We start from the raw sequence: 23173 nt of genomic DNA on the forward strand, positions 1-23173 counted from the left end.
ATCAAATGGCACCATACTTTTAGATTACGCTGACTTTTCGGATTTGTTATCTGTTAATTAAAAAACAAAAAATAAGAGAGGAAAGATAATTCTGGAAATCTTAGCTAGATTTAAATTTGGCATCGCTATTTCAATGGATTTTTAAAATTAAATATTTATCTATTTTTTTTAAACCAATCTTATAATCTGAAAATCTAGATCGCTTGATGGGATTCATAATTATACTATCGGTAAAAAGAAACTGTGCATTACAAAATTTAGTATGATTTTTCTATATTTATTGTTTATATTTATAAAATCTAAACAATCGATAAAGGTGATGTTTTTTAACAATATTGGATAGTACCCGACTCAGATGAACGGACATGGTTAGTGAACACATGTTGTTTATTGAAGTGTTCGTACGCACGAGTTTTACTGGCCAATACTGTTTCGAGTAAGAATTGTAAAAGGTTTGTTTGGACACTATTCGTTTAGGAAAGCACTTTAGTTTTGACAAAAATTTTACCCTTCTGCCATGCCTCGACTCAGCGAAAACCAACGTAACCGTGCTGTTGGGATGCTTCAGTTAAGCTGGAATGACACAAAATATCGTAGCAAGACACTTTGGAGTTCATTGGAACACCATCCAGTAGTTAAGGAGACGTTTCCAACAATCTGGTAACACTCGGGATCGACCACGTTATGGGCGTCCTCGTGTGACGTCGCGTCGACAGGACAACCACAGTAGACTTGTGCACCTGGGAAATCGTTTCCAGACAACAAGTTTGACTGCTCGTAGCATTCCTGGACTTCGACCAATCAATCCAAGAACTGTGCGTAATCGTCTGCGCGAGCACAACATCAGACCAAGACGTCCAGCGGTGCGCCCAATACTGCTTCAACGTCATCGTATCGCTAGACTAGCGTGGTGCAGACGACATCTACGATTCAGAAAATCCAGATTTCATTTGGATTGCAGTGACGGCCGTTGTAGAGTGTATTGTCGCGTTGGGGAGCGTTACCAGGACGCTTGTGTTGTGCAACGTCGATAATTCGGTGGAGGTAGCGTTATGGTGTGGGATGGAATAACAGCACTGGAAGGACCCCTCTACAAATTGTCAATGGAAATCTCACCGGCGTACGCTATCGAGACGATATTATTCAGCGCCATGTGATACCCTTCATACAGAGACAGCAAAATCAAATCACTCTGCAGCAAGACAACGCAAGGCACGTACAGTCAGGGACTTTTTTGTTCAACAGAATGTCTATGTCTTGCTTTGGCCAGCTGTTTCCCCCATTTATCGCCGACCGAGCACGTCTGGGATGAAATGGAACGCCGTCTACACCGTTTACCAAATCAGCCAGCGACATTGGCTGATTTAGGTCAGGCTTTAAACAACATCTGGAACAACATTCCTCAAGCATTTCTGAACACTTTAGTGCCATCAATGAGGTGCCATTTTCAAGCATGCATGAATGCAAATGGTGGTCACACGCGTTATTAACTTTGTTAATTCAAGTTCGAATACCAGTGTCTTTCGAGTGTGCTGAAATTGACGCTATTCGACGTTAACATTAAAGGAAGTGAACATGAAAAAAATATTTGTTGCATAATAAACTTAAAAGACCCCCTGAAACTAAATAGTGTGGCCTGAATCTGATTTACTTGTTTCTATTACGAGATTTGATCAATTAAACACTCTAAGATAAAGGTTAATGGAGGTCATCCATTATTTCCCAGTATGCATCTGTGCTCTGACGTAGATGAGACACATTGCTGTTGTTGACTGGGTCACTATTATACAGCAGAAATTTATGGATTCATATCAGAATTGGTGGATAAGGTTTTGGAGCAAAAATAATTGAAATCAAATCTAATTACAATGCATTAAGAAAAAGAAGAAAACACTCCCACAAAATATCTCCAGTTCCTCCTTCTTCTGAACTTACTCAGAAGCACTAGTACTGTTATATTTCAAGATTCCAAATCAATTAATTTTATTAGATTTTAAAATATTTGGAGATAATTAAGGTGAGTGTGTCATAAAAGTACTGCAATATAGGCATATAAATTATATATTTTATAATTATTGATGTACATGGACCACAGATACATTTCGGAGATGCAATTTACAGTTATATTATTTATTTACACTAATAAAAATTACTTATTCAGAATCTGTATCAAAGTCTAAGGTTTTAAGAAATCCTTTATACATTGCAGTGCTCTTTAGGAAATACTCCCTTAATTTATGTCACAAAAAATGAGGGTAAATTAAAACTACTCTGATTTTTACCCCCAAGAGGCTGACCACGTCTGACCTAGTTGATAAACTGTCTGCAGGCCATAAAACTTGATAGCATGCCTGCAACAGAATTGTTACTGTATTCTATCACGTGTGTGTGTGTTTGTAATTGGAAATATTTACACACAAATGCCATGTTATGTTTAGATTTTAATACATGTACATGTGAATACAGACGGTATTTTTCATTTTCGTGTTTTTCTTACTTGTTTAACAAGTTGTTATCAAAGTCCTCTGAGACCCTTCCTCTCTGGATACATAAATCCATGGATAAATGTAAGCTGTATCAATTATAACAGGACTTAGACACACCATGTCAAAATATGGGTGTAGAGAACCGTACTTTATGTGTATATCCATGTAATCTGACACAAAATGTTCAAACTCATGACAAGAAAGACACTCCTTGATCATGAATGTACATAATTCCTCTCTCATTAAAATCAATTGCTGGTAATGAAAAATTATTCTGAGAAACAATTTCTTCCTCTGTAACATCAGGTTCAAACTGATATCCCATATTTAATTCACTTTCTGCTGATGACATTTTAACGTTGATGCTTACAATGTGCCAAAAATGCACAATGTGTCCTACTGACATCAGCATCAGTGCTGCCCTCTAGTGGATGCTAAGAGATAACCCAGCAGGGAGGTAATATTTTTTTCAATATGGTAGCTCCCGAGGATTGAAAAGATTAGTTAATCTTTATGAAATATCTCCCTACTAAAGAAAGCTACATCTTAATGATTTTCAGAATTCATTATATACATCAAAATCACAAATTTAAACCCTTTGTCACATTTTCATGTTCACTTCCTTTAATGGATTATGAAATGTTGTAACGAATACATTTGTTAACAGTATTACAAAAAATAAAATTTGTTCATTGTTATTTTTTATCATTTTTCATATATTAAATAATGCACAGTTTCTTTTTTCCACTAGTATATCATTATTATTAAAAAAAAAATTTTTGGTTTAAAAATGTTAAAATCATTTCTCCACCTGATAGTATTGAAAATAAAGAAAATGAGTATACGTACACAATGTACATGTACTCGTTGTAGTTTAGATTTCTTAAATTCTTCTTCAAATTTTCAATGGTTTTGAAAATATGAAGGTTTGTTTATACATGTATAATTTCAATGTTATCTATTACAATTGTGCTGATTGGACAAAATTAAGTCTAAACTAGAATTTACACATCAATGAATTCAAAAACGCTATGTATACATACGCGCCTGAAAACAAATAACATATAGTGCGGAGTCACTATTCAAATTTTTGAAATTGATAATACAGGGAACGAATTAGAATTATAAGAAGCAAACATTCTTTTTGAAGAATTTATCTATGTGAAAATTATGGACATTTTACTCATAAATTTAATATAAAAGTGCTTTTATACTGTTTGTGAGTAAAATGTCCAGAGTTTACACACATCGATAAATTCTTCCACAACGATGTTTAATCCTATAATAATTACACAGCGAATATCGTAAGTAGCATGGGACAACTGTCTTTATGTCATCAAAGGTGTTTCTCCAAATCTTTTCTGCTAATTTTTACACGAAATTGTTTAATGGGGAGGGGAATTAAGAAGCAACATTTAAAAGCTCTTATAGTGATTGGGGATGTCCAAATAAACACCTCAAAGTATTCTGCACATACAAAAATCTTTAATAGGTCGACATATCTGTCTTCACGCCCTGCCCTCCCCACCTATCATCTGCAGACCTCTCTCTCTCTCTCTCTCTCTCTCTCTCTCTCTCTCTCTCTCTCAACCCCTTTCTACATCTTGATCATTATCTCCTTTTTAAAAAACCCACCCGCCCCTTCTGGATCTGCCCGTGTCACAGTGTTTAATTTCATAACAGACCTTCTCATAGAATTCCTAAAATACGTACATGTACCAACCCTCTTTACTTCTAGCAATATTGTCGCGCACTTCTCCCACTAACTATCAGACAAAAGCTCTTTTAGTTAAGAATGCTCAACCAAAGAGAGGGCTGCAACCCCGTTACCCCTTCTAGATCCTCCACCAAATAGGACTAAATATATACATTTAAATGATACATTATTCTAGTTGTCCGAAAAGTCTTTAGATTTGTAAAACAAAAAAGATTTTGTATATAGAGTTCTTCTTCAAGGATATACAAAATACATTAGAACAATTGTTGATAGAAATCTTTAAAAAAAAAAAAAAATTAAAAAAAATAGAAAAACCTGTTCCTCTAGGCCCACTGACCAATTTGTGCCTGTTTCAATGAATATGACTGTAGCACTGTTTTGTCTCTTACACTGATGTAAGACATATAACACCCAAACTCAATGAAGTTTGAGATCAGATAAGATCAATAAACGCATATTGCCCAGTGTGTATACCTAATATTACACATTTAATGTTCCTTTGGATCTGTGGATGTTTCTTGCAGGCGCGTAGCTGCCTATACGCAAGTACGCAACTGTGTACACATTATTTGCTAAAAAAAAAAAAAAATTATTTTTACATTTTTATGTAATTGCCGCAAGTGTAACTTTGCGCTATGTATTTCCGATTTATGATTAACTCCAATCATCATGTCTATTCAATCCAATTTAAAAAAAGCTTCTTGAATTTCAAATCTCTAAAAAGCCGAATTTAATGTTAAAGTCATAATTAATCAATAAAACGACGCTTCTTGTACTTACTAATATCGATTTTATGAGTTCTTTAATAACATAAACAGCCTCATGAAAACATTTTAACAAACAGTCGAGCTGTTTTGAGTCACGTGACTCGTTCGCTCAAAGGACAGCGAAAATTCGGTTGACTACAATTGTGTGCTTATGTTATCGAATTTCGGAGTTATATTTTCTTTTAATCGATATTAGTTAGTACAAAAAGCATCGTTTTATTGATTAATTATGACTTTAACATTAAATTCGGCTCGCAACTATTTAAAAATCGGCCCGAGAATGCCGCCTCCAGGTGCAGACGGCGAATTTCCAGTTTATGTGATAGCGCCGATTCTGACGTTTTCCTGGCACGGTAAATATCAAAATCATGAAAAAGCCAGGAAAACGTCAGATATTTCGGACTAGTACTTTGAGCGTATTTTATCATACCAGAATTATTACAGGTCTGTGTTGTACATGTATCCATAATTCCCTTATTAATACCTGGTCCAGCAAATGTCGAATCGATTTTAATGTACACCATTTATGTACATTAATTAGATGGATTTGGAATACCCTTTGTTATTAGCAATATATAACATGTGTGTCTATACTCATACACCTGTCGGCAACAACTAAAAAATAAATCAACGCAGTTCGTAAAGCAAGTGTCAATTTAACATTTGGTGATTTGGTAATATCAAGCTTCCTAAAACAAATCTGTGATTCTTTTTCTGTCTTGTTTGAATTCGTTTGTTTCGAAAATTGACTGACAAAAAACCCGTTCTATACTCAAAAAAATTGGTGATTGTAATCAATAAAACCCAGGAGCTTCCGGGGGCTTCGCCCCCTGGGCCCCCACCAGGGCTTCGCCCTGGACCCACTGGGGACCTCAAGGCGGCCCCGGACCCCCTGCCTTACTTTGCGTACACTTCATTTTCTGTCTGCCTACGCGCCTGTCTTGTCCTCATTTTTTGTTTTCATCTACTCTATATTTACTTTTCCAATGTTTTGCCTGTAGTAGTTATTCATTTCCTCATGAATGCGCTGCAGTTGTGGGTATACGAATCTTGATAAACATATAGTATGTCTGTTTTAACGACAGGGAATTCCGACAGAAATAATTATAGGTAGGAAATGAATTTCATTTTGGAAAATACATGAGGGTATGAACTGCAAAGCTTTACGACTAACGTGTTCATGAAGTATGTCTGCGTGTAGCATTGCAGTTCATATCCTCATACGTTTCAAAAATGAAATTTATTTCTTAAATAAACATGTTATAGCATGTTCATTAGTTTTTCAATTTTATCTTTTATTCATGTGCCTAATATTGCCTTAAAACTACATCTGGGGGAAAAAAACTTGATGCATACGTACAAATGTAGCGTTCTTAAAAGGAGTACCGGTCAGCATTGTAACTTATTACATCTATTCACACCAGTGTTAGATCTGCTGTGGAGGTCGGGAGATGCAACTGTCAGGTTGGTACATTGTAAATATAAACAAAGAAAAGTTTACTCAGCTGTGTCATTCTGGACGGGATAATTACAGTTTACGGTGGCATCCCTTTTTCAAATTAGATATGTTCAGGATTTGCCCTTAACGCATACGAACTTCACGATGTGTGAACTCAAAGCCATGTAATTTCCTGTGTTTTATTCTGTTTACTTTAGTGATTCCTGTAACGGGCTCCTTGTAGATCAGAGTATGTTGCCTCAATATCCCAGATCAGTCTTTATCTGAGACTTCTATGCATTTACTATTTATCATGTTCTTAGTTCCCTCTACCTCTCCACACAAAGCACTATTACCGCGAATCACAATCTTAGATTTCATAACACAGAATTTCATCGAAAGTAATATCTTAGATGCAGTTTTGTCAAAGGTTTGTTGTCATTGCGCTTTAGTTCCAAGAATTTCATCGAAAGTAATATCTTAGAAGCAGTTTTGTCAAAGGTTTGTTGTCATTGCGCTTTAGTTCCAAGAATTTCATCGAAAGTAATATCTTAAGTGCAGTTTTGTCAAAGGTTTGTTGTCATTGCGCTTTAGTTCCAAGAATTGAAACGCGGTTTTATTTTATCTTATTGTTAAGAGATCTGAACGGTGACTCTCGCTTCTAATGCTGGACGTTAGGCGAAGTAACCGCCATTACCTATGTTATATGTCTTTAGTTTGATATGGCTCAGGGTTTGAGAATCAAACTCGGTACTTTTCCGGTTTCGGGGCATGCGCCCTATCCACTCAGAACTTTCTAGTTTCGGAGCATGCGCCCTACCCACTCGGAACTTTCCGGTTTCGGAGCATGTTCTCTATACATTCGGAACTTTCTGGTTTCGGAGCATGCGACATATCCACTGGAATCTTTCCGGTTTCGGAGCGAGCGCCCTATCCACTCGGAACTTTCCGGTTTCGGAGCATGCACTCTAACCACTGGAATATTTCCGGTTTCGGAGCGAGCACCCTATCCACTCGGAACTTCCCGGTTTCGGAGCGAGCGCCCTATCCACTCGGAACTTTCCTGTTTCGGAGCGAGCGCCATATTCACTACAATTATACGACCTGTCAAATGTTTCAAATACGTTTCTCACAAAACTAAGTTGAAAACCACAGAAAAGACCCAGAGCTACGTACGACGCCATGAAATTCGCACCTATTTTGATAAATTGGATTTAAATTGAATTGAAATATTGATACGTGACGATGACTCGCAATTTCACCAAATTCCCCTTTTCCAGTGTGGACTTCGTTTTTCCTCGTAGTCTTTGTAAAGATTCATTTTCTTCAATGTGTTATATCGTTTTCATTGTTACCTAGGTAACATATAAAACAAACTGTCGCTATCATTTTTTTTAATCGACAGCAATACCTTGTAACTTTTATGGGGGGGGGGGGGGGGCGGCAAAATCCACTGACTGACTCCAGTTGGACCCAGAAATGTAGATAACTTTTCTGAGTGTGTTATCTAACCATATCTATGTTGAGAAGTAAATGAATTTCTTTCATTTGGATATCAATATCTCTTCACTGAACGAAAAACTCAATACCGATCATATTCTATTTACCTATAATGGTTGAAATATTACCAAAAAATGCCGTAAAACCATAACCAAACAATCAATCAACCGATCACTAGTTACGGTGGCCCACTGGTTACCTCCGCCTCCCGGATCGACGTAACCAGATGGCCCGGGCTCAAATAGTTCGCGCAAGTTACATGTACATAGGTACATGTACGTCCCTTGTCCGCCATCTTGCGGTGAAATAAACTATTTCCAAATATGTACACTGGTCTTTGAAATTTCTTTGACATTTGTTATCAGTCAACTACAATAATGTCCCAGGGTGGGGCAACCCATAAACTTGTATGAAAACTTATCATTAGCTGTATTCACATTAGTAACCTATTACATTTGGTAGGATAAAGAAGGAAAGCTTGGCTTTTTCATTGGTTGACCTTTGGCTGACCCCGTAAAAGGGACGTAACTCGTGGCGGAGTGTTGATACGCGTATTCACCGATTCCTACGCTGCGTCAAGCCTGAGACGTGACCGTTTCTTCCTGGCTTAAAACCAGAGTTCCCATGCCATGGTAGTCCTTGGAACGATAAAGAACAGTCATTGCTACAGCTATCAGCGCCGTGCAGTGGTCAGAATCTGTGACGCTTTACCTAAAGTTGGCTGACGTCTCTACACAGATGAAAATGTATTGAATGAAACGTAACACAACACTTTCTCTTGTACGGAAGAACCTGACGCAAGCTTTATGCATGCTCCTTCTCAGAAAATTCATTATATTATACTTTTTTTAATGTAAAAACGTTCTAACATAGCATATAACATAAACCATAGGTGTGGTGCCACGCACAAATGAAATAATATCAGACTTGTTTATGACGTCTTTATGACGTCATTATTGTATTTTGATTAAATAACATTTGACGGACTTCTTCCCGGTGCCCTGACTTGTCTCTGGAATTGCCTCATGGCGGCCTGTATTGTCCGGAGAGGATTATTCTGTGCTGATTGAATGCTGAGACCTGGCACATTTGGACCGCTGTTCTGTGGTTGATTATTTGCAGAATTGGGAGTCTGTCTCGTTTGGAAAGTGGTGAACTGAGTGATGAGTTCTTGTAAATGTTGTTCATTAAGTCCAGTGGGAGGCTGGACAGCGGTAGGATTTCCTAGGCCACTTATTTGTGGTGGTATTCTGCTATTCCCAGTCGGTAGGCCTTGAGCTCGTGGACTGGCTATTCCGCCATTCGTAAACTGGCGATTCAGAATATCAACTGCATTCTGGCGGTTGATGCGTTCGACTGCATTCTGTCGATTGAAGCGTTCAATTGCATTTTGGCGATTGATGCGTTCAATTGCATTTTGGCGATTGGTGCGATCGACATCATTTTGGCGATTAGTGCGATCGATGGCACTCTGAGGAGGAAGTCGGTTAGATGTAGCTGGACCGCCCAGATTAACAGTACCACTAAGGCCTTGCTCTGCTGCGAATCTTCGGACGGCAGCAATATCCAAATTCTGCCCACGCGCACGGGCGATCTGTTGTAGGTCTACTGGAGCAGCACCGGGTCTCACAAATCGCCCGACGCGAGGATCGAATGGAGGTCGATTCTGTCTGTTTCTTAATCTAGCGATATTTTCGTTTTCGACAAGAGCTCGTAAAAATCGCGGATCAATATTGGGAGATCTTCCTCCTGGGAAAAATCGTGACGACGGAGGTCCACCACGTCCGTTTCCTGCAAATGGTTGTTCCATGCGCGGATCCACCATGCGCCTATTTTCGAGTTGTTCAAGGAACATAGGATCAATTTGCTGACGGGTGAGTGGATCTATGATAGGCGGAATTCCACGTGGAGGAGGAATGGGTCCATTTCCAGCAGGTCCAGGTCTTCTGTGTGTGGGAATGTTAAGAAATTCTCCGTTATTACCCATAAAAAGATGCGCGCCACGTCCACCCGGAGCGAGGTTTGCACCACCACTGGCTGGTCGTAAACCGGATATGATGGTACACATCTCCGTGACGTCTCTGTCGTTGACGAAATAGCGAGGAGCGCACTCTGTACATGACGGTCTGCAAATTAAAAAAAAAGTTTATGAATCATAGTGTATATACCCACGTGCTATGAAAATGAGATATGAGGGCAGGCATGCTCACATTATAGCTTAATAGCGTTGTCTTTGCAGCGGCAACGCGTCAAACCTAAGACATTAAACATGCATGTAGTGATTGTTCCTTCACTAAGCGCCCGGCATTTGGAGTGAAATTCATATATAATCTTAAAAACTAAGACCCCCCCCCCCCCCCATTGCAGTAGGCAATGACTTATTAAAATTCCCCCTTTCATACGGCCTTTGGAGCCATGCATGAAAAGATGACGATAACGAACAGTGATCAATCTCATAACTCTTATAAAGAATGCACAATAAAGAGTTCACGATGTCAGAAAAGGAGATTTCGTGTCAGAGCATGACATAACACAATGACGAACACTCGCTGCTACGACCTTGGGAGTCATGTAAAGGTCAGTATTTATCATATTTTACTTAAACCGGTAACTTCTCTATATAAATGAAGAATTCCTAATTGGGACGCAGAACAACATAACAAACGAGATGCAACGCACCCTGCAATAATTTTGATTAAATAGCAAGAAATAGATAAATACACCAACTGTATTGAAATTGAATTTTAAAGACACCAACATATTTAAAGAATCGTTCCAACTTTTGGGTTCTGGTACGCAACTTTTATTGAGAAGACGGAATTTACAATTTACGATTGTTTGGACAGAGCAGGTGTTATTATATTGAAGTTTTAAAAGGTTTAAATAATTTTCCATGGCTTAAAGAAAATAGAATTCGCGTCATTAATATGCTATCGCACGTGCTCCAGAAATGACGTAGATTTGATCGTGACAGGTCAAAGTTTCTATTTTGAAACTCCGATCTGAACAAGAAGAAAATACCTCATGGAAAAGATAAATTGTATTTTTTTTCTGAAGAATTCGAATTGGTAACATCACATGAAGACTTGTTTTATTACCCATCGTCAAACATTGAGAATGTATGTGGGAATCCGCGCGCGTTCCGATATCTTAGAACCTGCTAAGTTGAGATCCTTCAATTTCTCTTATATCAGGATCAAACGTCGAAATTAATAGATCTTAAGATATTGTAACAGCACATTATTTTGGCAAATTCAAGTTTAGGTATATACTACGAAACTATAAATCGAAACTCTTTGGACCGTTTGGTAAATTGCCGATGCCTTCCAGATGAGAAAACATATGTACCACTCCTTTCGGGCTTTGAATTCTAAACATCTGATACTGCGCGGTTCTTTTCGGTAAGGGGGTTCGAAAAATTATCGATGGATTCAAAGTAATACTACAGACCCGATATTTGAATTCCGGTAATGTTGAAAAAGTGAAAATAACGAACATTGATCAATCTCATCATATCCTATAACGAATACAAAATTAAGAGTTGGACAAACACAGGCCCTCGGGATATACCAGAGGTGGGATCAAGTGCCTAGGAGGAGTAAGTATCCCCTGCCAACTGGCCACATCCGCCGTGAGCCCTATCTCAGGTAAACGTAGTCAAACACAGTGTAAAGAACAGTCTAACAATCGATATGAAACTAGTCAGACAGCATTTGACCCAATGATAGGTTGTATTGACAAACTAGATCGTTATAACGACCATAGAATTTGCGAAATGCTGGCTTCAATCGAGACTGTTGAAACCAAACCCCTGTACCATCAACTTGTTTGTCAGTAGCTTGCCTTGATTTAAAAACTGACTATACCCAGAACAAGGTCTTGCGTATCGAATCAGTTGAAAGACATAAACACCATCTGCAGTTGATGATATAATATTTCTACATAAATATGGGAAGTTGACGATGGAGAAGCTGATATCATCCCATTTGTCATACAGTGCAGTTAATATCTATGTGTATTATACATTACCTGCACTGTGCGTTAATGATATTGAGACAGGATGAGGTATGACAAGGGTCTTCCGGACAGCGGGGTTGGCCATTCGGGCAGTTTGCAGTTGAGGGCAAGCGGTCAGTCGTTTGATCTACAGAAGGGCCATCTGGAGAAAAAAGAAATAATTACAAATCTTGATAAAAGAAATACGAAACGTTTACATAACACAAACTAATGAGGAGAGTGATTAGATTCGAAAACTAATGAGTGTAGCAAACCTTCATCAAACAGCTATTCGCAAAAATAATTAACTAGGGGGGGGGGGGGAGGGCACTTAACAAATCACAAGCGAATGGATTGTTCCCGAAACTGTAGTTCCTTTTTACGCAATGTAATATGAAAAAGTGAAGATGACGAACAGTTGCCAATCTCAAAACCCTTCTTAGGAATAGAAAATTAAGAGTTGGGCAAACACGGATCCCGGATATACTAAAGGTGGGAGATGCCTAGGAGGAGTACGCATTCCCTGTCGACCGGTCACACCCGCCGTGAGCTCTATATCTTGATCAGGTTAACGGAGTAATACGTAGTCAAAATCATGATCAATGTGTCTCGAACGGCCCAACATTGGTATGAACAAGTCAGGCAGCATTTAACCCAATGACAAGTTGTATTGACAAACTAGATTGCTATATCAATGACCATAGAATTTGCGAAATACTGACATTAAACGAGACTGTTGAAACCACTGTCACATCAACTTTTTTGTCCGTAGCTTGCCTCGATTCAAAAACTGATCATTCACAGAACAAGCTCTTTATCGATTCAGTTGAGAGACATAATTCCCCATGCAGGTGAAAATAGAATATTGCTACATAAATATGAGAAGTTGACGATGGACAAGCTGAAGTCATCCCGTTTGTCAAAAAGTTGAGTTGTTAGTTTGCCGTTAAAATATATGTTCATTAAGATATCTAAGTTTGAAGCAGAAGCGGAATACGCTCTGATGTCTTTTATTTCGATTTCACTGGGATGTATCGAATCAACATATGAATGAAAATGATTATTGTTAGGAGATAAAACGTCGTCGATATATCTAAATGTCGAGTTGAAGGTCACAGTAAGAAGTTTTTTCTCATACATAAGCTTTTGAATAAGTTCCGCCTCATAGAATTTAAACATAGATCAGCTAGCAAAGGATCACAATTCATGCCCATGGGAATTCCATCAAACTGTTGGAAGACCTGATCACCAAAGACTACGAAGATGTTGTAAATGAGGAACTCCAGCATATATTCCGGTATATCTTTGTACGTGATAAACGTTTGATATTAACACACTGGGTTTCAAACACTGACCCCTTTTGAGAATGAATTTAAAACATAATACGACAGATTAATTGATGTAAAAGTAAACTTCACAGTATTAAGAGAAACTGTAAAGAGAGAAAAACACCCACCTCTGTTGTCTTTCAATCGGTTAACTAGTTGCTGCACTTGACTTAAAACGTTCTCCGCAAAAGGTAGCAGACTTGGATCATTTGATGGAAGTGGTGCATCTGATAAGGCATTTGTGTCAGTTGCTCCAGATTGTCCACCTCCGGTATTTGAAGGACCGATGCCTCTGTTATTGACTCTATCAAGAAGTTGCGAGGCAGCTTGGAACGGATTACGGGGTCCTCTCATTAGATTAAGCCCGGGTGGATTGGCATCGGAAGGTATTGAAGAAGTAAATGGTCCCCTGGGCAAACCTTGGAACGATTGTGATGGAAGCTGTGATTGTGGCGCCTGGGGAGTAAAGGAAGGTGGACTGAATGGATCTGATGACCTAGAAGTTTCGGTGAGTGGTGGTAGTCCATGTGTTTGAGGTGGAGATGGTAACTCGGATGGTTGTGAGAAAGATGGCATCTGAGAAAATGGGGGTAGCCCTGGTGTATTAGGAAGTGGAGGTAATCCCGATGACCCTGACGTATCAGTACTTGTTTGTGTGGGAGACGACGGTGGAAGTGGCGGTGTTTCTGGAACGGAAGGTGAACTTGGGAAAGATTGGAAGGATGGGAAATCCAATGGGATGCTGTTTTCAGGAATTCTAACAGTCGGGGTATCTTTCATCTGTGAATCTATTGAATTGCTTGGTTCCAGCATGCTGACAGGAATGCCGACGCTGGATTCCGTCTTTGAATTAGCAGCGATAAGACTTCCTAGACCTGGCATATCAAACGCCGTGGGTTTTGGTGTGGTGGTCACGGCTGTTGGAGAGATAGAATTTAAGGCCTTTTGAAGTTCACTTTGAGACGAAGCAGGTGTAAAAAATTCAGAACCTATCAAATCCAAGAACGCTGTCATATCGGTTTGTTTAGGAGTGCCGGGTTCTTCTACCATATTGTTTCCTAAAGCCTCGCGTATAAATTTGTCTATATCAAGGTTCAAGTCTTGACCAGGCGGCCCTGCATCGACAGCATTAATCTCTGTTGCCGTATTAGTCCCTGCATCTGCGGCAGATCCTCCGCTCTGCGCATTTCCAAATATAATGTCTGGAGGCAATTCGATTGCTGTACGGTCAGTGGCGGTTCTTGCCCCCGTCAGGATTGGGTCAGGGGGCGGAGGTGGGGTCGTTGTAGTTGTCTTCTCCGGTTTAGGAGTAGGGGTATCTGATAATAAGTCTGAAAAAGGAAAATACTTGTAATATTAATTTGCTTTCAATCGCTAAATTTTCAAGGGGCGTTTTTGTTTTGGGGTTTTGTGTGTTTTCCCCAAGAGGAACATACAATAGGGAATGTTATCTCTATGATACATGTACAGGTAACATACAATAGGGAATGTTATCTCTATGATACATGTACAGGTAACATACAATAGGGAATGTTATCTCTATGATACATGTACAGGTATGATGCGATGTACAAGTACTTTAACTCACTTCAGATATACCTGTAAAAAGAATATGAAAGAAGAAATAATTGTGTTACAGGGACGCGTGGGCGGGGGAAACTACGGGATCCTAAAATATATAACTGTACTTTGATTTTAAGTCCATTTTTCAAACTGTAAATCTAAGTATATCCCTATATAGTATTTTACTTATTTTTAACAAAATGTTAAATACTTATATTTCTTAAATTATCTTTTATTTCATAAGAAACCCAATAAAGACATAAATAAACAAAAATAATTATATTTAGATATCCATCGCAAAGTATTATACCTGTAACCAATATTGTATATTATTGTTTGTATTCAATACGCATGCGTCGGTATGTTTGAACTATTTTTGTCCAATCATCGCTTAATTCTGTCTAGCATACCGTACATCGTGTACATGTACCACAGAAATTAAACGTTTGAATTGTGTGGATGATGTAGCTAAAACAATTATACTCACCTAAAGGGATAAAAGCGGAGACCCCGATAGATGACGCTGTAAAAGAAAACAAATTGTACATGATCAGTGACGAGTACATATGTACGCATCAGAGAGAGACTCACTATATATAGATACCCCCTTCCGTCCCCACTCGGGGTTGAACTCGCGACCTGCAGAACAAAATCTCCTCGCATTGTGACCATTGATCATCTAAGCTTTTTCAACTTGGTTTTCGACAACAACATAATTACGTTGCCACACACTACATGGTCATTGAGAATAGAAATGAGATACAGACATTTCACTTCACTTTTGAATTTTATTAAGTTTTGAAATGCGTCATATTTTTGTCAATAACCTTTCTTATTCTTTGATAGGATCATACAAGTTATAACTCGATCTAATGTCGCAACCTTTGAGAATTTCCCGCATTATCCGCCCTTACTACATGTACATGTCATTTATCAATGTTCTATTCATTCTTACTACTGAAGATATTTATATTTTTATATTAAAAAAATTGTGTTACGGGTTAATTCAATATTCGATGTACACAGAACACTCGTTACTGCAAAGACAACAAAATACGCAACTACTGCTCCAATACGTCTGCTATGTGATGATTGTTTTATACCGACTCAAGAGAAGATAACTCTTGTCGTATTGTAACAATATACTGTACAATTAACCACTGATATTTTATCTACGCATGGAAATAACTAATAACTCTGTATGTACAGATTTTTCGTTGCTATTCGGGCTACGGCTGAATACCCCTCCCCCTCAATCAGCCGTGTAAAATCCTTGAATGACATCAAAGAGCCTACATTAATTAAAATGAAATTTCAAGTCGTCTTTCTCAAATATAGTCCTGTTTACCTGTTGTTTCAAGATAATTAGACATAAAAAGCTATAATAAGACAGAAAGTCATATAAGGGCCATAAAACCCGTATTAACATAGTGGTGCATTAGATTCTCTTCAAACGTGTTTATGTGTGCTTTAGAAGAATTTGTTGACAAATCGTTTGGTCGATGTTAACGACTTGTCGAACAAGTAATAATGTATGTCACAAGTCGAGGAAATGTCATTTTATGTGAATTGTTTAGTAACAAGTATTTGCAGGGAAAATAGGGCAAATTGTTTTTCTTTTGGTTTTCTGTGGTATTTTCATCAAGGCGGGATGGCGGGTTTCGTGTGTAAACTAACATATTCTCTAAAAAATAATCTTACAATGAAATATAAGTATATGAATACATACTGTATATATGTAAAGAAATTCATGTTGAGAAATTTCGGCAAATAGGATGTTTTCTGTCATTTTATTAATCAAATTCTGTCTCCTTGATTTAATTTTATAAACCGAAATGTCAAATCACTTGAAAGTACGATAACGCCTTGTTTTTCTCAAGCACGTGATTGATCGGTTGGGTTTAAAGCTTGACAGAAAGGTTTAACAAATCCCCCGTTCGTCTTTATTCGATTTTGAGGCGATGTCAGCGATGTCTTGCTTACATCAATGTGTATAGAATTGAACGATTAATTCCTTTTTTATGGCAATTTACAGTACCTTTGTTTAAAAAAAATAGTAATTGATGATTTGGTTAAACTTCACTGCTCAGATATTATGCGCATGGTGACAGAGTACACGGAGGGGTGGGGTCCCCTTATTTTTCATTTACGTCTACACCAATGCCCTTCCCTTTTTGTCCACTAAAAATTCAGTCCATCGGTAAGCAGAAGCAGTTCAGTTCTTCGTTGAAAGATTAAACAGAATGATCAGACAACACCTGGATTTGACAAATGCCAACCCCCGTTCTCCTATAAGCGAATTTACCTTCAACTGTGGCAACTTTGATTCTGATGTCAACTCTATGTGACACGTAACATTGACCTTGACCCTTGACTTCTTTTAAAAGTTTGTGTGGGGTATTTTTTTTCGTTGGGTTTTTGTTGTTTTTATTTTTTGGTTCTTTGTTTTTGTTTGTTTTACGTCCCATTCTACCTTAAACTGTATAACCAATGTAAAAATTGATAAGGAGATAGACAGACCAAAAGCTATTCAACACCCCAGCCTAGTCTATCTCCGAAAGCTGCGTTTGATACACCTTAACTCAGGCTTTATATGAAATGTATGTCTGAACATTGTGTTAAAAAATTTATAGTATCGTGATCTGCGTATTTATCAATTTATATGCAAGAGGACACTTTCGGTACGAAACTTAAAAGAAAATCATTTAGCCTCGTTTTGACTACGTAATACTATTTAATTTTTACGAATCAAAAGAAGAAACAGTTAATTTGAATAATTCAAGTTTTATCATAAGCAGAATATATAACCGCTGTGAATGAATATTTTCGCTTAAAAAATATTGTAGACCAATTATCATTAGGGAGCGGTATTCTCTCTCTCTCTCTCTCTCTCTCTCTCTCTCTCTCTCTCTCTCTCTCTCTCTCTCTCTCTCTCTCGTTTTCATTACGATAAAAAATAAACAATGACTTGCAAATGAATTAAAGATGTTCAAGTAAAAATAAAAACAGCATGCATAAAAAGGTCAAAATTCTCAATTACTAAATTATCTGCACGTTCCTCATTAATATTCAAACAAGATGAGTGTCATTTCAACCAGTCTGGATTACCTAGTGCTTTTCTGTCTAAATCTGTCAGCAGTTCCTTATTTGGTAGTAAAAAAAACCCAGGATAATAGAGGAAAATACATGTCACCATTACGAATCTATTCACAGTTGCAATTTGTTCATCTAACCAACCTGTGAAAAGTCCACTTATGTCAGACAAGTGTATGCAAATATCTTTAACGGTCAAAAGAAAGATGCTCTTGTTTCCTCATACAGTATTGGTAGCTGATGATTTGACTAACTGGGTCATTTATATTGAAACATGACGCTTTTCACGAGAGAGCATGGCATATTTTGTCTGTCTGTCTGTCTGTGTTTACGTGCATTCGAAATCATTAAGACCACCGACGGAAACAATAGAGCAATGATTTATAAGTAATATTTACTGCGAGGCGACTCACTTTATCAAACGTGAAATTCGTGACACAAGACATGCAGCAGAACCTGTTCCACCTTTCAACAGCATTTTTAAAAATCATCCATCAAACTGACAACCATTATTGTCCCTGTATTATAATTCATCATTGTCAGGGCTTCATTATTCAGTCTTTATTCTAGTTAAACGACGAGAGAGAGAGAGAGAGAGAGAGAGAGGAGTGAGGTGTTTCAAATCTTAAAAATATTCCTGGTTTCACATTTTCTATTAATCCTTTGTAAACAAATTTAAAACACTGGATTTATCAATGATCTTTCACAGATACAGCGATTCAGAGTTACAGAAAACTAAATATATAAAATTCAATTTAATAGGAAATTCTGAGATCATAACAAACGCGATTCACGAAACCAGCAACAAACAATACTGTATAGATTAGATACTAAGAACCCACCCACCCACCCACCCACCCCCAAAAAAATCTCGAAATGTTCCTGAAAGACACTAAAAAATTCGTTGGTGTTACAAAGGCTAAAATTGTGTTCCCCGAGTGGATACTGAGTGACCCTGAGGTAGATACTGACGTGGAACTGAGGTTGAATGATTGTGTATTGTTTAAAGTTCTGCTCGAAAATTTTCACTCATATGGAGACGTCGCCATTGCCGGTGAAGGGCTGCAAAATTTAGGCCTATGCCCGGTACTTACGGCCTTTGAGCAGGGAGGGATCTTAATTATCGTGTCACACCTGCGGTGAAACGGGACCTCGGTTTTTGCGGGCTCATCCAAAGGACCGCCCCATCTAGTCGCCTCTGACGACAAGCAAGGGGTATTCAGGCCTTATTCTAACCCGGATCCCCACGGGACTGAGGCAATAATGAATTACCCTGAGGTAGATACTGAGTGACCACTGGGTAAGGATTTTAATTTTGTCATGATTATTTGATTTATTCTTGTTTTCATTTTCCACGAATCCGGTCCATTCTAAGAATCGCCTAGTGTTTCTTTATATGCCCTCTCCCTTGTCAATATGGGTTATAAACCTCATCACAAAAAGACATTTCAATTACATGAATCTTAAAGTCGGATTGAACAGGATATATGAAGTCGTTGATAATTATAATGAATGCAAAACAGTCATCCGGTTATTGTACGACCTTTAGAATTTCATTTTCGTGGTGGGCATATTAATTACCGTAAAGGCAAAACACCACTACCGGGAAAATCTGTTAGGAAATTGTCTTTCTCATCCATTTATCAAAAAGGCAGAATGTATGAGTCGTTAAATCTAAATGATAAAAGTAATGGAAGAATTGGTTTCCCTGTCTTATTCCTTTTGAGCACCGATGCAAAACATTTCGACTATATCTTATTCATTATAGGAGAGACGAAGAAAGAGACGTAATTTGTATCTTCAAAGAAAAAATCATTTGCACTTTGAGACATCAGCATTTCATTACGACCAACGAGAATTTGGCTTTAAAGCAAAATTAAGTTTTTGGAAGACGGCATTTGATGTTACTTGTTCCGCTTTTGAACATACATGTAGATGAAAAGAGAAAATGATAAATAGGAATATCGATTGGAAGAAAGAAAGAAAGATAGAAAGAGAGATAGATAGAAAGAGATGGTCCTCGTTAGCTTTTTTATTCCTGGATTGTGGCACTAAAACTTCTATTGTCGTGTAAACAATGAATTTTAAGGTGTACTTTATTTGGTACATGGATAAGAAATTTCCTTACGTATTTTCCTTATGAAATATTTCTAAGCTAATTAAAGGTATTAATCTAACACTGTTGATAAATAGACAGTTGGGCTACACTACTGACTCTGTCAGCCAAGCCACAGTTAACAATGTTCCAAAGTTGACTCGAAGCAATGTATATTTAATTCTTTCAAGTTCGAATAACCACGTTGATAGACAGAGACTAACGCTCTGAATCAAACTCTGTAGAATCGTAGTATTTGAAATTTGTAAGAGACATGTGATCGTGAAGTGAAGTCTACCATTATGTAATAGACTGAAACAACTATTAATTCTAATATCTTATAATGTCAACAGTTACATGAATGGTTTTTTAAAAGAAGATCATTTCTTGTTTCAAACTACAGGACAATTACAAAAAATTCAAAGAAGGACTTTGAAGTTTCGATAGATCTGAAATTAAAATGTTCGAATCTCTGCAAAAAGTACTTTCGTTATAAAACAATAAAATTATGAAAAAATTACTTCATTTACTTACCACATAATGATAAAAACCAACAGTACAAATTTATGCGCCATCTTCTCACTGACGAGTCACAAAACTGTTGATAGGTATAAAAGTAATCATTATACATACTTATCGAGGCATAAATCCGCCACGCATGGGAGGTTTGACCTTATTTTACCAAACTCGTGACCCCGGTCTGTGACGCACTGTTGGTTTTGACGATAAGCGGAGAGAAAGGACCTGTTGTAATTAGTCAAGGTATTCATTAACTTCCTGAAAGAGTGAAAGATATATTGGGATTGACTCTCCTGTTTCTTACTGACAGTGCTTACGTAGAATTTCAATCCGGATTGCGATTGGCGGATCTACGTAGGCGCGGTTGTATGTTTAAAAGAAAGGGGTTTTCCATGTCGTAATTACCAGTAATGGAATTAGAGTGCTAATCAATTATTCAAAATCAATGGTTCCGTGACAGTAATTAATATAAAATGTAAGGCATGGCAACATAACACTGCGAATTGCCGTGTTTTGTAAGCCACAGTGCTAGTGATAACGTGGGGGTGGGGATGGCGGGGGGGGGGGGGGGGGGGGGGGGGGGGGGTGGGGGGGATAAAGCGCTTAAGTACTTAGTCTAGTATTTAAAACATAATACATTCAATACTCATATCTGAATAGAATAAACAATACATTCCTTTTGATATCTATTCCTTTATAATAACCGAAAGTTTTTTTAAATTTATTTTTTAATGATTGAAATGTAGATACAGTTAATTTTTAATTAAAGGGAGTGAGTCATGTACCTTCCAGCTAGTAAACAATGGTGTAGAAAATCCCCTACTTTTATGATTATATAGATTTTAAGGTCACTTTCCCCCACAACAGTCGACCGTTTAAGGAGGAGCATATACTGAATGACGTTACAGTAAAAAAAATATATCATAAAAAACCCCAAATTTTATATTCATAAACATTTCCTATATGTAATCACGCCAGATGATAAAACAATAACAATGGACGGGCATTTTTAACCTGTCACCGTAATTATTTTTAGGAATTGATGGGTTTCGTGATTTATAAATGAGCACATATTTCTATCAAAGTTCATTTTGTCTGATCTTATTTACCTTGTGAAATGTACATGCTTGTGTCATACTTTTAACATTTACATCCTAGTTGCTGCATAGAAGTAAACAGAATTTCCGCTGGAACAGTCCTAGAGATTTCTGATTCTAGAAATGAACTTCGGACTTTCAAGTTTTCCCTGAAGAATATTTCATTATAGTAAAGTGTTGATAAATATTTCAGACGATTTAGATTGATTGATTGATTCTATATTGGTTCACGTCCCTATCGAGAATTCTTCACTCACATGGATACATCACAATTGCCAGTGAAGGGCTGTAAAATTTAGGCATATCTTCGGCGCTTACGGCTTTTGAGCCCGGAGAGACCTTTATCGTCCCACACCTGCTGTGACATGGGGTTTCGGTTTTCGCTGTCTCATCCGAAGGACCGCCCAATTTAGTCGCCTCTAACGACAAGCAAGGGGTACTTTTAAAAGGCCTATTCTAACGCGGATCCCTACAGGATTCAAACGATTTAGAAGTGAATATGTAAAGATTAGTGCAATTCTAAAATTATATTTGAATGCATACAATGTGAATTCATAAAACAAAGTTCTTTGTACACCGGACTGTCTACTATTCCTAATATACACATTCTTCACGTTTGAGGAATAATTATCTACGCAATGCAAGCTTTATCCGCATGCAGACAAATAGTCAACCACAAAGCGATTGCGTCATAAAACTACTAAATATACAAATGTATATGTCATCTTTAATCTGAGCTGGCTTTTGTCGCCACTTTGTGATTTTTTTTTATTCGCAAAAGATGTGCTGATGTAGAGTTCTATTTCTTTCTAGAGCAAGTTTATTATTATTGTTATTATAGCTATTGGCGATGACGACCATTACAAATGTTGTTTTATATCTACAAAAGATATAACCTACCAATAAACGGAGTAGAATAGACTGTATACGTTCATAGCTATTACTAATAATTACTGTCATATGTTAGTCCATACTCGCATTATTATCTGATAAAAGTGTAGAAAGTGTTTTTATTTCCATTTTTTAGAGTTAAAACTATTAAATTATTAGATAAGATTTACAGGTCATGGCAGTTTTGAAGATGCGATACATACATAAACAGAACCATATATATAAACGCCAGAAAATCATTGAGCAAAGGTATCAAAATATCACAAAAACTGATTATAACGAAATCATACTATTCATAACAATTTCATGAAACTGGGGGAATGGGTTGCTTTTTATTATTATTATTATTTTAAATACAAAAATATACAAAATGTGAAAATAAAGAAAATTGGTCACATAATCAATGAAAACAGAGTTATTTCCCTTGGATTCAATATTTTGAAACATATTGATTATTCATATAGAACTTAGAATTTTGAAATATTTTATGTTTAAACAAGATTTCTTACAATGACTATTGGAAAAAACTCCAACAAAATTCCTATCATGCGTAAATCTGAAAAAATCATTGATTTTCCTAAATCTTATGACGTCACATGATGAGGGTGGAATTACTTTAAAAAGAATGTCATGATATTGACTCTAATTTATATTTTGACAAAAAATAGACTGGTTGTAAAGTT

At 37.3% G+C, this 23173-nt stretch overlaps 1 protein-coding gene across 1 annotated transcript; it reads right to left on the reverse strand.

Moving 5' to 3' along the window:
* Nucleotides 1-8740: 8740 nt before the first annotated feature.
* Nucleotides 8741-20761, reverse strand: LOC125661331 (uncharacterized). The gene is made up of 5 exons (XM_048893304.2): nt 20518-20761; nt 15283-15318; nt 13361-14563; nt 11938-12067; nt 8741-10034 (listed from the first exon to the last, which is right to left on the reverse strand). The coding sequence occupies exons 1-5, from the start codon at nt 20612-20614 to the stop codon at nt 8876-8878; spliced, it is 2625 nt and encodes an 874-aa protein (XP_048749261.2). The 5' UTR covers nt 20615-20761; the 3' UTR covers nt 8741-8875.
* Nucleotides 20762-23173: the final 2412 nt, after the last annotated feature.

Source organism: Ostrea edulis, chromosome 8, assembly GCF_947568905.1.
Source record: "Ostrea edulis chromosome 8, xbOstEdul1.1, whole genome shotgun sequence".
Taxonomy (NCBI): domain Eukaryota; kingdom Metazoa; phylum Mollusca; class Bivalvia; order Ostreida; family Ostreidae; genus Ostrea; species Ostrea edulis.

Excerpts from the sequence above, each read along its gene's own strand:
- LOC125661331 (XM_048893304.2), bottom strand. The coding sequence starts at position 20,614 with ATGTATAATGATTACTTTTATACCTATCAACAGTTTTGTGACTCGTCA. Across the intron at positions 15,319-20,517 it reads TTGGTTTTTATCATTATGTG|CGTCATCTATCGGGGTCTCC; the intron begins GTAAGTAAATGA and ends TTTCTTTTACAG. Across the intron at positions 14,564-15,282 it reads CTCCGCTTTTATCCCTTTAG|ACTTATTATCAGATACCCCT; the intron begins GTGAGTATAATT and ends TTCCTTTTTCAG.